The sequence below is a fragment of the Neodiprion pinetum genome, chromosome 1 (assembly GCF_021155775.2).
Source record: "Neodiprion pinetum isolate iyNeoPine1 chromosome 1, iyNeoPine1.2, whole genome shotgun sequence".
NCBI classification, from domain to species: Eukaryota; Metazoa; Arthropoda; class Insecta; order Hymenoptera; family Diprionidae; genus Neodiprion; species Neodiprion pinetum.
In genome coordinates, this window is record NC_060232.1 from 18,211,561 (window position 1) to 18,225,214 (window position 13,654).

Sequence of the window (13,654 nt, forward strand, 5' to 3'; positions counted from 1 at the left end):
ATTTAGAAGGCGTTTATTTACATTGATATGTGCTGTACACAGATCGAAGGTTGGTCGACGACTGACTGTGTCGTAGTGTTCTTCGCGCATTAGCGCTACAATTCGTGAATGCCATTGTTATTACATAACGTCGCTAGTAGCTAGGCTTACATATGTTACAGGTTCGGTGTTTGGTGTTGTTGTAAGCCGAAACCAAATCAGATAAGATATCTAGCCACTTGAAGCTTCCTTGCATGCTGAACCGTGTCCACATTTTACCTTCCAGCGTGCGATTCAAACGTTCACAGATCGAAGCCTTTAAATTACTGTACGTAGAGTAAAGTTTGATTCCGTAGCGTGTCATAAGCGATTCGAATTTCGAGTTGTGAAATTCCGTTCCTCTGTCGACGTGTAAATTTTTCAGCACCCGTCCTTCGACAAGCACAGATTCCATTGCCTTCGTAACATCATCTCCAGACTTGCTCTTTATCGGTACAGTCCACGCATACTTTGAAAAGATATCAATGACTGTGAGCATGTACTTGTAACCTTTGTTTTGTCCCGCGTACGACGTCATATCAACAAGATCCGCCTGCCATGTCTCGTCGATGCCGCGCACGTCTACACGTCGACATGGGTAATTCCGGCGTGCAGGTTTACGCAGTTCCGTCACCAGTGCTTGCTTTTTCTCGTTCATGATCCAACGCTATTAGTCTGGTGTCCAATTTGGAAATGATTTCCGCGTTTCGAGTCGACAAGTCTCTGTCTGTTTTAAAGCCTGTGTAGAAGGTATCCAAGGCTTTCTCCGTGGTGATCTCCAAAGCTTTGATCATTTGATCGAGGTTGTCGATTTGTTTTTGCAGCACGCTGAATTTTCGTCTCAAGGTTTTTAAAGTTACAGCATTGTTCGGCGCTGCGGGATCTGCGACGTTGCACAGTCTCTTGTTCCGTATATCGTCATGCCCATCCGCTGTTATTTGAAACCCGACACCCGGAAGACCGCGAGTGCTCGCACCTGTGTTTTTATTCAGCTGACGTCCAAACACGTCGATGCTCATCTCTTAAATGATTGCAGAGTCGACGAGAATTGGGTAATAAATGATTCCGGCTTCCCGCAATTCTTCCAGAATCGACATAATTTCATTGTTGTGACTTGTATTCCCAGCTGCTTGAGATGCCAGGAGTAAACAAAGACGTTCCACCAGCTCGTTAGCGTCGTCCCAGAAAATATAATCTGTTTCAACACCTCGTCGAATAACCCAAGCCTGAGGTAGCAGAACACCTTTGCCCGTACGCTTCGACATCTGTGACAACGGTGATACGTCTTTGCCTGACGTAGAAATATTCAGCAGCTCAGCAATTGAATATTTGAATTTGACGCTCTAAGCGTTTCGGATAGGCTCGGTGGCGCTACAGTACTTTCTGAGAGCATTTGTTGCGAGAAGGATATTTCTGTAATTCTCCCTGTCGTTGCGGGTAACATGAGCGCTGTTGGGCATCTTTTTAAACAGCAGCTCCAGCAGTCCTTGAGTTTTCGGATAGAGCGTGTCGCCAATGCGAACGGAATCGCGCTCGAAGCTTATCGATGAATCACCAACCATCAGCCCTACAGTAGAAAGACTCCGTACCCCGTACACGGTATCCAACTTCTGCTGTCTTTGTTTATCGTTGAGCATCTCAAGATATTCATCCTTCGATCTCACCGACGATTCCGTGACAGTTTGATCCTCTTCCTCTTACTCTGCAGTTGCAAAAGAATCTTCCATTTCGTTCTTCGGCTCATCCTTCGTTTCAGTTTTGAGTTCTTCTTTGACCTCTTCCTTGACAAGTTTCGTGCCTCGAGAAACATTGACTAATTCCTGCAGCGGGGTTACCACAGGTTTGAAAACATCCTTCATTGTTTTCTGCAGCGACTCTTTTCCCGTCTTGAGGATTCTGTGCTTACGACGAATCGCGTTACTCGCTTAAGCGATAGGACGCAAGACTTCCTTTTCCTTACGAATTTCCTGCATGTTGACACAACGAGTTCTGGAAAGCTACTGTTCCATCGTCTTCGAAGATCGTGTATTTTATTTTTTTGTCATGTTTATGAAATTGTCAAATCCTCTCCTATACCGACCATTACCGAGCTCTCTATCCTTGTCGATCACTACGAACCCATATTTGTCACCGTTTCAGCATGCCGCACACAAGTCTTCAAACTCTACGGACGACATATCGGTGTTTACATGATAGTTGTATACATGTATCAGATTCATCTCGGCTTAGTTGAATCAGACCAGCAAGTTGGTGTTGTCGCGCACGAGATGCTTAGGGATTCGAGCGTACGTCTGACAAAGATAGAAACAGTCTACGTCGTGATGTCTACCCATACAAAAGTACGCGCGTATGTTATCCTGCTTCTCGCACGCTACGTCATCGAATATCATGATCGAGTTAGGTTGCGTCTCGTTCGGTGCAATAAAGTGCTCATGCTCGTTGAAGGGGTAATACTCAACACCGTCGATATTTTCGAGCACTTGACTCAGAAACTTGTATTTCGGCTGATTGAGAGATTTTGAGTAGACGTACAGGTTTTCGAACCTCAAACCGTTCGGATGCGTTATAAGCGCAAATAATGCGTTGGTTTTGCCACAGTTGGATGGTCCGCAGAATACCGCACGTACACTACTCGGCAACAATTCGCCATTACGTTTTTTCCGTTTTGTACTCTGCTGCGTAAATTTGTCAAAATTCATCACGGACAGCTTGGTCGATTGTGTCTCGAACCTCATCTCAAACGTGACTGGCTGGATTTTTCCATGAATGCATCGTTTATAACAGCTTTCTCTCAGTCGCGGAGCGGACATGATTGTGCACACACGTGATCGTAAGCGATCGTCAAAAAAGCGATCAAGTGGGAAAGGTTTGGTAAATAGCATTATCAACAAACTTCCGATCGAGTTGCATGTTCCCGGTTACCAGTACCGCGGTCCTGGCACCAAGTTTTCGAAAAGACTCGCGAGAGGCGATTCCGGTATCAATCCTCTCGATGCAGCGTGTGAGGAACACGATATAGCGTATTCGAAAAATCGTGAGAACCTTGAAGCTAGAAGCATTGCGGATAAAATATTAGCCGAAAAAGCCTGGAAACGGGTCCTCGCGAAGGACGAAAATTTGGGTGAGAAGGCAGCTGCTTGGGCTGTAGCCAACACGATGAAGGTGAAAACAAAGTTAGGCATGGGGTGTCGAAAACCTAAGAACGTTTCCTTAAACAAAATCATGCGAGCGGCAAAACAGTCTATGATTCCAAGCTATGACGCGAAAACGAGCATCAAGTCTGCACTCAAAGGTGCTCGAGAAGCTGTGAAAAAAGAAGGTGGTGAACATGAAGTTCGATCACCGTGCGTTCTACCGGTGCCCTTAAAAGTTGGCGGATTTTTACCTTTTCTCATACCTATTTTTGCCAGTCTCAGCGCTACGGGTGCGTTAGCGGGAGTTGCTGCGGGTATAGCAAAGGCTGTAAACGATGCGAGCGCGGCTAAACGAGAATTGGAGGAAAGCAAACGGCATAACAAAACGATGGAAGCGATCGCCTTAGGTAAAGGTCTCCATCTCAAACCTTACAAAAAGGGTTTCGGTCTTCATCTTTCAAAAAACTAAATGTCAAGCTACCACGCCGAGCGTTGACCAACTGGGATTTGCTGAAGTATGCAAAAATCATGAAAATTCCATACTTCCGAGGCGTCTTTATGCGCAACGAAATGCACAAAACCGGGCCGCGTAAAAATGAAACAGCTGTAGTCAATCTCGACGATAAAGATGGTCCTGGGACACACTGGGTTGCCTATAAGAAACGCGGCAGCGATGTAGTTTACTTCGACAGTTTCGGTCAACTTCAACCGCCGTTAGACCTCGTGAAATATCTCGGTGTTGGTAGCGTTCAGTACAACGACGAAAGGTATCAAGATTACGGTACATTCAATTGCGGACACTTGTGTCTGAAATTTCTAAGCGATAAGCTATATAAACATGACACGTAATTTAATAATGTCAGTCGAGCACTCGCAGTCATGAATGATTCGTTTACATTAACGATATCGGGAACGTCGTCGATTCTCGAAGCGCAATATTTTCCTTCGATCGAACTTGCTCTGAACAAAAATTATGTTCTCGGTCTCGTTGAACTGTTAACCTTCAATTCCATTCCCAACGTCGATGTCGGTCACAATAAAATTTACGTAGCCGACAAGGTAGTCACTATATCCACTGGCAGCTACGAAATTGAGGATATTGAAAGTATGTTCAAGACGCGTTAAAAAATACCGACATTGAAATCAGCATAAAGCCTAACAATAATACGTTACGCAGCGAAATCAAATGTAACCATATCGTAAATTTGGAACCTGAGGATTCTATTGGTCAGCTTCTCAGATTTACACCGCGCGTATTGGCAGCTAACCAAACTCATCATTCGGATATGCCTGTAACTATTCTCAAGGTCAACGCGTTGCAAGTCGAATGCAGCATTACAACGGGTGCCTATGTCAATGGACATAAAGTGCATACTATTCACGAATTTTTCCCTATCGTTCCACCGGGATATAAGATCGTGGAAGTACAGTTGCATGTCATTTACCTTCCGATCACCGTCAAGACCACAGATCACGTACAGCTTCGGTTAGTCGATCAAGACGGAGATCTGGTTAATTTTCGCGGAGAAGTTATAACTGTGAGACTGCACATCAAATCGCAATAAAAGATGGGTATTGTATATAACAGATTGGCCAAAAAGAGTTATATCAGTAAGTCAGCATGTCCCGATCAAGTCAGTCATCGATCGATTTCCGAACCGCTAACACGTCGAAACGTGGAGTTCCTGATAGCTCTGGGCCTAAAGCTGACACCTTTTGGAAAAGGAATTTCCGACAAATAAAACTGCGATTCTGCTGTTTTGTTGTATGCTACGTACCATGGAGGAGGAAATCTTGAGCATTCAAACACCTGTCGTCTTTGACGAATCAATCGCACACCAAGAAATACACGCACACAAACCGTACGCATCGTCAACTTTCAACAACAGCGATGAGATTCGAAACACCGTTCAGCATCAGGATTTATGCGTATTACCGAGCAAGAGTTCGTTGCATATCTCTGGAAAATTGCTCAAATCGGACGGCACCGCAGCAGCGATCACAACTTTGGTCAATAACGCCATCTGCCATTTGTTCGAAGATGTACGGTACGAACTCAACGCCGTAGAGATTGTTGAATGTAAAAACGTTGGTCTGACCAGCCTGCTGAAAGGTTTCGCTTCGCTCAACCCTGGTCAAAGTTGGCTTATGGTAAACGCTGGATGGCTCGATGTTCAGGAAATGAAAAAATTAACTGATGCCGATGGTAACTTTGACGTAGTTATTCCCTTTAGCGTGATATTGGGCTTCGCTGAAGACTATCGCAAGATCGTCGTTAACGCGAAACACGAGCTGATTCTTACAAGATCAAAAAGTGATTTGAATGCCATCGTTCAAAATCAAGACGAAGACTTTAGAATCGTGATCGATCAGGTGGAATGGTTAGTACCCTACGTGAAGCTCTCGGATCAACGAAAAATTGCACTGTTGAATTTCATTGAGAAAAATACACCAGTCTCCATGAGCTTCCGCAGTTGGGAGTTGTACGAATATCCTTTGCTACCGGTAACCACGGAACACGTTTGGATTGTGAAAACGTCCACCCATTTGGAAAAACCGCGATTTGTCATGCTCGGTTTTCAAACGAATCGAAAAAAGAAAGCCGGCAAAAATGCCAGTCATCTTGATCACTGTAACATTACTGACGTCAAGCTCTTCTTGAATTCCGAGTATTATCCGTACGGTAACCTGAACTTGGACATGAGTCACAATCGCTTTGCATTACTGTACGAGATGAACGCAAACTTTCAAGCCACCTATTACGGCAAAGAACCTGAGCCTCTGTTGACGAAGAGCGAATTTCTACAGTACGAACCTTTGATTTTCATCGACTGTTCGAAACAAAACGAGGCTCTGAAATCTGGACCGGTAGATATTCGTATCGAATTTGAGGCGAAGAATAACTTTCCTACCGGTACATCTGCCTACTGCTTGATTTTACATGATCGTATAATTGAATATAACCCGCTGAGTGGCGGGGTGAGAAAATTGGTATAAAAACCTTGAACGTTGTGACAATCGATTCAGTATTTTTTTCACGATGGAGTTCATAGTCGACGTACAAGGATTCAGAAGACCGGGTCCCGGTTTTACACCAAAAGAGTTGGCAGTTGTGTCACTCGACGAAGAGGCCAACCCGTCAATTTTTCTCTTCGAACCTCCGTACGATTGGAATTGTTTACTCGCTCCGTTCAAAAGCGACAGTTTGTGGCTGTCACGGAATTATCATGGACTATCCTGGGAAGGTGGTGATTTACCTTTCGAGAAGCTCGACTTCACGATCCAATGTATGCCGCTGCGTGAGGCTTCAACAGTTTACGTAAAAGGTTTGGAGAAGAAAAGTTGGCTGCAGAAACTTCTGGGTGAAAAAGTTGAAGTCGTTGAAATGATGGATTTGAGTTTTCCGTCGTTGCAGAAGTTAAATAAAATGTCGGACACGAATTCAAACTGTACGCATCACGCTATATTACGTCCAAACTGTGCAGCCCAAAACGTATTGTTACTGCGAAATTTTTTACTCAAACACAAAAGACAATCGGTATCTCCTCGAACAGTTATTCATTCTCATAGTCTAAAGCATGGGTGCGATACCGTTGAGTAAGAACACTCATACATTAGCATTACGAATTTCATGTAAAACTGTAATCTTGAGTTGTTTTTTTCAATAAAATATTTTGCATCGTCAATAACAACCGTTTATTCAGAACCTCTGTCCCGCTAGTTAAGAGTTTATTTCAGAACCTTCCAGAATTCAACGTCGCACCGCAATCCGTTGTCCGCATGCCGCTCGCCGTCAAGTCGAAACTCGTCGAACGATTCCGAGTATTGTTTTCGTCGGACGATTCCGAGAATTGTTTGTCTCAAATTCAACGTCGCACTGAAATCCTTTGAACGCATGCCGCTCACCGTCGGACGATTCCGATACAATAAATTCTATTAATATTTTCGAATGTAAAATTTTCGCTCTGGGGGTAAACTATTAGCGTGAAAGTTTACGGATCGTCATCGGCATTCCCTGTCTATCTAATTGCGATGTCACCATGCGGTCGATCAACGTAAAAGAATGTATTCGAAGTACGTGGAAAATATTATTTTTCGCCCGGGGCAAACTATTGGCTATACAGGCGGACTGGTCGGCTTGGTCGGTAAAGAAGGTGTTTCTACGCAGAACCCCCCTTGCATATCTACTCTTAAATTCGATACAAATATCTACCGGTCCAGATTTCAGAGCTTCGTTTTGTTTCGAACAGTCGATGGAAATCAAAGGTTTGTACTGTAGAAATTCGCTCTTCGTCAACAGAGGCTCAGGTTCTTTGCCGCAATAGGTGGCTTGAAAGTTTGCGTGCATCTCGTACAGTAATGCAAAGCGATTGTGACTTATGTCCAAGTTCAGGTTACAGTATGGATAATACTCGGAATACAAGAAGAGCTTGACGTCAGTAATGTTACAGTGATCAAGATGACTGGCATTTTTGCCGGCTTTCTTTTTTCGATTCGTTTGAAAACCGAGCATGACAAATCGCGGTTGTTCCAAATGGGTGGACGTTTTCACAGTCCAAACGTGTTCCGTGGTTGCCGGTAGCAAAGGATATTCGTACAACTCCCAACTGCGGAAGCTCATGGAGACTGGTGTATCTTTTCTAATGAAATTCAACAGTGCGATTTTTCGTTGATCCGGGAGCTTCACATAGGGTACTAACCATTTCACGTGATCGATCACGATTCTGAAGTCTTCGTCTTGATTTTGAACGATGGCATTTGAATCACTTTTTGATCTTGTAAGAATCAGCTCGTGTTTCGCGTTAACGATGATCTCGCGATAGTCTTCAGCGAAGCCCAATATCATGCTCAAGGGAATAACTACGTCAAAGTTGCCATCGGCATCAGTTAATTTTTTTGTTTCCTAAACATCGAGCCATCCAGCATTTTCCCTAAGCCAACTTTGACCAGGGTGGAGCGAAGCGAAACCTTTCAGCAGGCTGGTCAAACCAAAGTTTTTACATTTATCAATCTCTACAGCGTTTATGCCAGACAGATGGCGTTATTGACTGAAGTTGTGATCGCTGCTGCAGTAACGTCTGATTTGAGCAATTTTCCAGAAATATGCAGCAGACTCTCGCTCAGTAATACGCATAAATCCTGATGCTGAACGTTGATTCGAATCTCATCGCTGTTGTTGAAAGTTGACGATGCGTACGGTTTGTGTGTGTGTATTTCTTGGTGGGCGATTGATTCGTCAAGGACGACAGGTGTTTGGATGCTCAAGATTTGCTCCTCCGTGGTACGTAGCATACAACGAAACAGCACAATCGCAGTTTTATTTGTCGGAAATTCCTTTTCCCAAAGGTGTCAGCCTTAGACCCAGAGCTATCAGGAACTCCACGTTTTGACGTGTTAGCGGTTCGGAAATTGATCGATGACTGACTTGATCGGGACATGCTGACTGACTGATATAACTCTTTGGATAATTTGTTACATACTGTAACGCTGATTTCTGTTACCCTCGGATGAGGACTTACCGTTGACACTTTGGCGCGATTCTCCACTTATTCAAAATATCAAACTATAACAAAATCAATTATGTGGGGCGCCAGACGCGTTAGCGTCGATTTTCAAACAATAATACAAATCAATAAAAATAACACGAAACCGTACGATGAATAAATAGAGAACCCGTTGTATGGCTGGCTAGGCTCAGGTACGCACACGTACGAACTGGTAGAGTGGCGGTATTCAAGGCAGCTAACAGTAATTACAGAATTAAAGAAAATAACTAAATAAAGAATAAACTCAGTCAGAAGGAAAATGAACAGGTCAATCGATCATATATTGTCGAGAAGGTTACATGGTTGAGACAGGCAAATAAAATGGTATCTACAGCGGTAGTGAATGAAATAAGCAATCGTTGTTCACAATAATTTCGGTAGAACAGCAGTAAACGGTAGCTTTGAAACGAGAGACGGCAGTTGACAGAGAAAAATGAACCTAGGTCGGGAGATGCGATGTAACGCAAGAATTTACTTAAAACTACACGTCACTGGGCGACGTGATCTTACCCAATGTTGTATGTATGTTGAATGGTTAGTACAACACGTACAGTATGAGCCTTAGAGGGCGCACACACTGACTTAGAAGAATGGCTTCAGCCCTTGTAGCGTATTGACGCATCAACATTATCCTATCATTTATTATCAATAAATCTTACTTTTATTTACATAGTCTTGTTTATTTATTTATAAAGAACCTAAACATAACATGGCGCTGCGACTAAAGTGAAAAAGTAGCATAAATTAGTGAATTAAAGAAGAAGAAAAGACTAAATGAAAGTACAGAGTGAATTGGTGTGAACGTCAACGTATAACAAAGAAACAAAGAAAAATGGCGCCTCCCGAACAGCCTCAACCGACAGTGACGGTGAATCAAGTAGAAGAAGGTATTACGGGCTTGAGACCCCCGGATAACCTACAAAACTTAACGTCAGAAGAATTTAAAAGATGGGAGAAAAGATTCGAGAGATACAGAAAAGCGTCAGGTGCACACAAGAAAAGTGAAGATGTGCAAGTGAATTTATTGCTACATTGCATGGGTGAAGCGTGTCAAGACATATTTGAAACACTTGTATTTACGAACGAAGCAGACAAAGATAAATATGATGAAGTGTTAAAAAAGTTCAGAGAATATTTTATACCAACGAAAAATGAAAGTGTCTGTGCACACATGTTTTTTACAAGAGATCAACAACCAGGTGAAACGTTTGACTCATACGTCACGGATCTGAAAAAATTAAGTTTAGATTGTGATTTTGGTAACATGAAAGATAGAATGATTAAAGATAGAATAGTAGCTGGAATACATGAAAAAAAATTAACAGACAGACTATTGAGAGAAAGTGGATTAACGCTTCAAAAAACAATGCAAATATGTAAAGCGGCAGAATTAGCAAACGAACAAGTGAAGAAATTGAATCACAAAACGGAGATAGCTGCAATACAGACGGAGAGAACACAAGGCACGCGCGGGAGAGGAGCCGGGAGAGGAGCACACGGATCACGTGATCAACATCGAGAAGCTTCGAGAGGACAAGGACAGAGGCAGTCAACGAACAGATCGACGCAAGAAGAACAAAAGAAGACGTGTCAAAGGTGTGGATATCAACATCAGAGAAACAACTGCCCGGCGTATAACAAGATATGTAACGCGTGCAAGAAAAAAGGTCATTTCGGTAAGTTATGTAAAAATGTTAAAAAGGTACAAACGATAGCCAATGAGTATGATGATGTAACTAGTAATATAGGAGAATTACTTATACAAGTGATTAATGTTAACACTGTAGGAAGCGTAAATAATGGTTGGTATGAGCAAGTGCATTTTGTTGAAAATGATAAAAGTATTAGGTGTAAACTTGACTCAGGCGCACAAAGTAATGTAATATCAATGCAAACATGTAAACAAATTGGAATTGATAATGTAGAAAAAAGTAACGTGCAGTTAATTAATTATGATGGCAAAGAAATTGATACAGTTGGCTTTATTCATAAAAAATGTAAGATTAATGGTAAAATAAGCTCTTTAAGATTTGAAGTAACTAAAGAAAATAATGCTTCTGTATTAGGTTTACCAAGTATTGATAAGCTAGGATTATTGAAAAAAGCAAAAAGTAAAGTTGAAAGCATTGAGGACAAAGAAAACTTACCTATAGTTAAAAAATTTAAAAATTTATTTGGTGGTAAAGTTGGAAAAATTAAAGGTTATAAATACCAAATAAAATTAAAGAAAGAAGCTGTAGGAAAAATTGAACCTTGTCGACATGTACCATTTAAATTAAAACCTAAGTTAAAAGAAAATTTAGATAAAATGGAAAATGAAAAAATAATAAGTAAAATTGATAAGCCAACAGAGTTTGTTAATTCTCTAGTAGTAACGACAAGATCAAATGCTGAAATAAGAACATGTTTAGATCCTCAACATTTAAATAAACAAATACAGAGAGAACACCTACAAATACCTACTGTAGAAGAGATAAACGCTAATAAACCTAAAGCTAAAATATTTACTACATGAGATGCGTATAAAGGGTTTTGGATGATAGAGCTCGAAGAAGAATCACGTGAATTAACCACGTTTAACACACCGTTTGGCAGATATATGTATAACAGATTACCGTTTGGATTATGTTCGGCTCCGGAAGTATTTTATAAAGTATTTTCTGAAATATTTAAAGGTATAGATGGTGTTGATATATATGGTGATGATATTATAATAAGAGCAGAAACAGAGGAAGAACATGATAAAATTTTAGAAAAAGTATGTGAGAGAGCTCAAGAACGCGGTGTTAAATTTAACTTAAGAAAATGTCAATTCAAGCAAAAGCAAGTTAAATATTTAAGACATATATTATCTGAAAAAGGTGTTAGAGTAGACACTGAGAAAGTAAGAGCTATTGTTGAAATGAAAGAGCCTTGTGATAAAAAAGAGTTAATGAGATTTTTAGGTATGATTAATTATGTTTCAAAATTTATACCTAATGTATCAGAAATAACAGCAAGCCTTAGAATGTTAACAAAAAAAGAAATACCGTTCGTATGGGGCAAAACACAACAAATTGCTTTTGAAACCTTAAAGAAAAAACTTTGTGAACCACCAGTTTTAGCATATTTTGATGTAAATGAGCCAATAACACTAAGTGTAGATGCTTCAAAACAAGGCTTAGGCGCAGTACTTTTACAAAAGAATAAACCAGTAGCGTACGGTTCACGAGCACTCACAGAAACCGAGCAGAACTATAGTCAAATAGAGAAAGATGCTCTAGCAATATGGCATGGCTGTATAAAATTTCATCAATATTTGTGTGCTCAACAATTTACAGTAGAAACGGATCATAAACCGTTAGTATCTATTATTAATAAACCGCTAAACAAATGTCCAGCGCGTTTACAACGTATTATGTTAAGTCTACAGCCATATGATTTTAAATTAGTTTATAAGGCTGGTAAAGAGTTGTTAGTGGCTGATCACTTGAGTAGGTCATATTTAGATGAAAGTAAAGAATCAAGTCAAATTGATATAGAAGCTCACGTAGCTATGATAAATAGTAGTTATAATATAACAGATATGAAGTTAACAGAAATAAAAGAGAAAACAAAGAGTGATGTTGAGTTAATTGAAGGAATTAAATACATAAAAGAAGGTTGGCCAAATAACAAAAATGAAGTAAGCGAAAAAGCAAAATCGTTTTTCACATATAGAGATGAATTAAGTGTGTATAATGGAATTGTTTATAAGGCTAACAAAATTGTAATTCCATCAAAAATGCAGAGTGAAATGTTAGAAAAAATACATTATGCACACTTGGGTATAGAGAAATGTAAAATGCTAGCGAGAAAAACATTATTTTGGCCAATGATGTCTAAACAAATAGAAGACTTAATACAAAATTGCGACGTATGTAAGAGATATCAAAATAATAATGCAAAAGAGCCAATGATAAACAAAACTGTACCAAAGCTTCCATGGCAATCAGTGGCTGTTGATATTTTTTATTTAGATGACAAACGATATTTACTAGTGGTTGATATGTACAGTAAGTTTGTAGAAATTGAGATGTTAAAAGATATGTATGCGGAAACGACAATTAATATGTTAAAAGTAATATTCGCACGTCATGGAATACCTGAAGAAATGTATTCGGACTCAGGTACTCAATTTACAGCACTGAAATGTAAAGAATTATGTAAGAGTTGGGGTATTAACCATAAAGTAACTAGTCCACAACACCATCAGGCTAATGGGCTAGCAGAAAGACATATTCAAACTGTAAAAAGAATATTAAAAAAAGTCAAAGAAGACGGTAGAGATCCTTGTATAGCGTTAATGCAAATGAGAAATACTCCAATAAATAATGAAGGCCAAACACCTGTGGAACTATTGTATAACAGAAAAGTACGTAATTTTATACCAGAAGGAGAAAAAAGAAAAATAATTGACAAAGTTAATGAAAAAAGACATAAAGAATTAATTGCGAAACAAGCTAAACAAAAATTGTATTATGACAAAAGTTCTAAAAGTTTAAATCAATTAAAAGAGGGTGAAATTGTTAAAATAAGAGATGAAAACAAAAAGACACCTAACGAAAGTGCGATAGTTTTAGGACCTTCAGATGGAGAAAGATCATACATGATTGAAAAAGAGAATGGAGAAATGATGAGAAGGAATCGAAGAATGCTTATTCATGGCGGTAAATTCAATAAATATAATAATAACTATGATAGTATAGAAGTAAATAGTGAAAACGGGTGTAATGAGCATTCTTTGAATCTGTCTCAACAAAATAATAATAGTTTAAGTGTGCAAGAGAGTTCATTGATCAATAATCAAAACCAAAGTAATGATAAATTAAGCCAAACTAGATCAGGACGCACGGTAAAAAGACCAGCGTACTTAAACGATTACCAAACATAATAATTATCAATCTTGTCTATTTTAAAAGAGGAAGGATGTTGTAT

The 13,654-nt window shown here is 40.0% G+C and overlaps 1 protein-coding gene across 1 annotated transcript; it reads right to left on the reverse strand.

Annotated features, from left to right (window-relative positions):
- Positions 1–1,040: 1,040 nt before the first annotated feature.
- Positions 1,041–1,877, reverse strand: LOC138191392 (uncharacterized). Its single transcript, XM_069138139.1, has 3 exons — positions 1,720–1,877; positions 1,394–1,635; positions 1,041–1,309 (listed from the first exon to the last, which is right to left on the reverse strand). The coding sequence occupies exons 1-3, from the start codon at positions 1,875–1,877 to the stop codon at positions 1,041–1,043; spliced, it is 669 nt and encodes a 222-aa protein (XP_068994240.1).
- Positions 1,878–13,654: the final 11,777 nt, after the last annotated feature.

Bases quoted from the DNA above. Each gene is read 5' to 3' on its own strand.
- LOC138191392 (XM_069138139.1), bottom strand. From the start codon at position 1,877: ATGAAGGATGTTTTCAAACCTGTGGTAACCCCGCTGCAGGAATTAGTC. The intron at 1,636-1,719 runs GTAAGAGGAAGA...CGATAAACAAAG, and splicing joins GATTCTTTTGCAACTGCAGA to ACAGCAGAAGTTGGATACCG. The intron at 1,310-1,393 runs GTAGCGCCACCG...TTTCTACGTCAG, and splicing joins AAATGCTCTCAGAAAGTACT to GCAAAGACGTATCACCGTTG.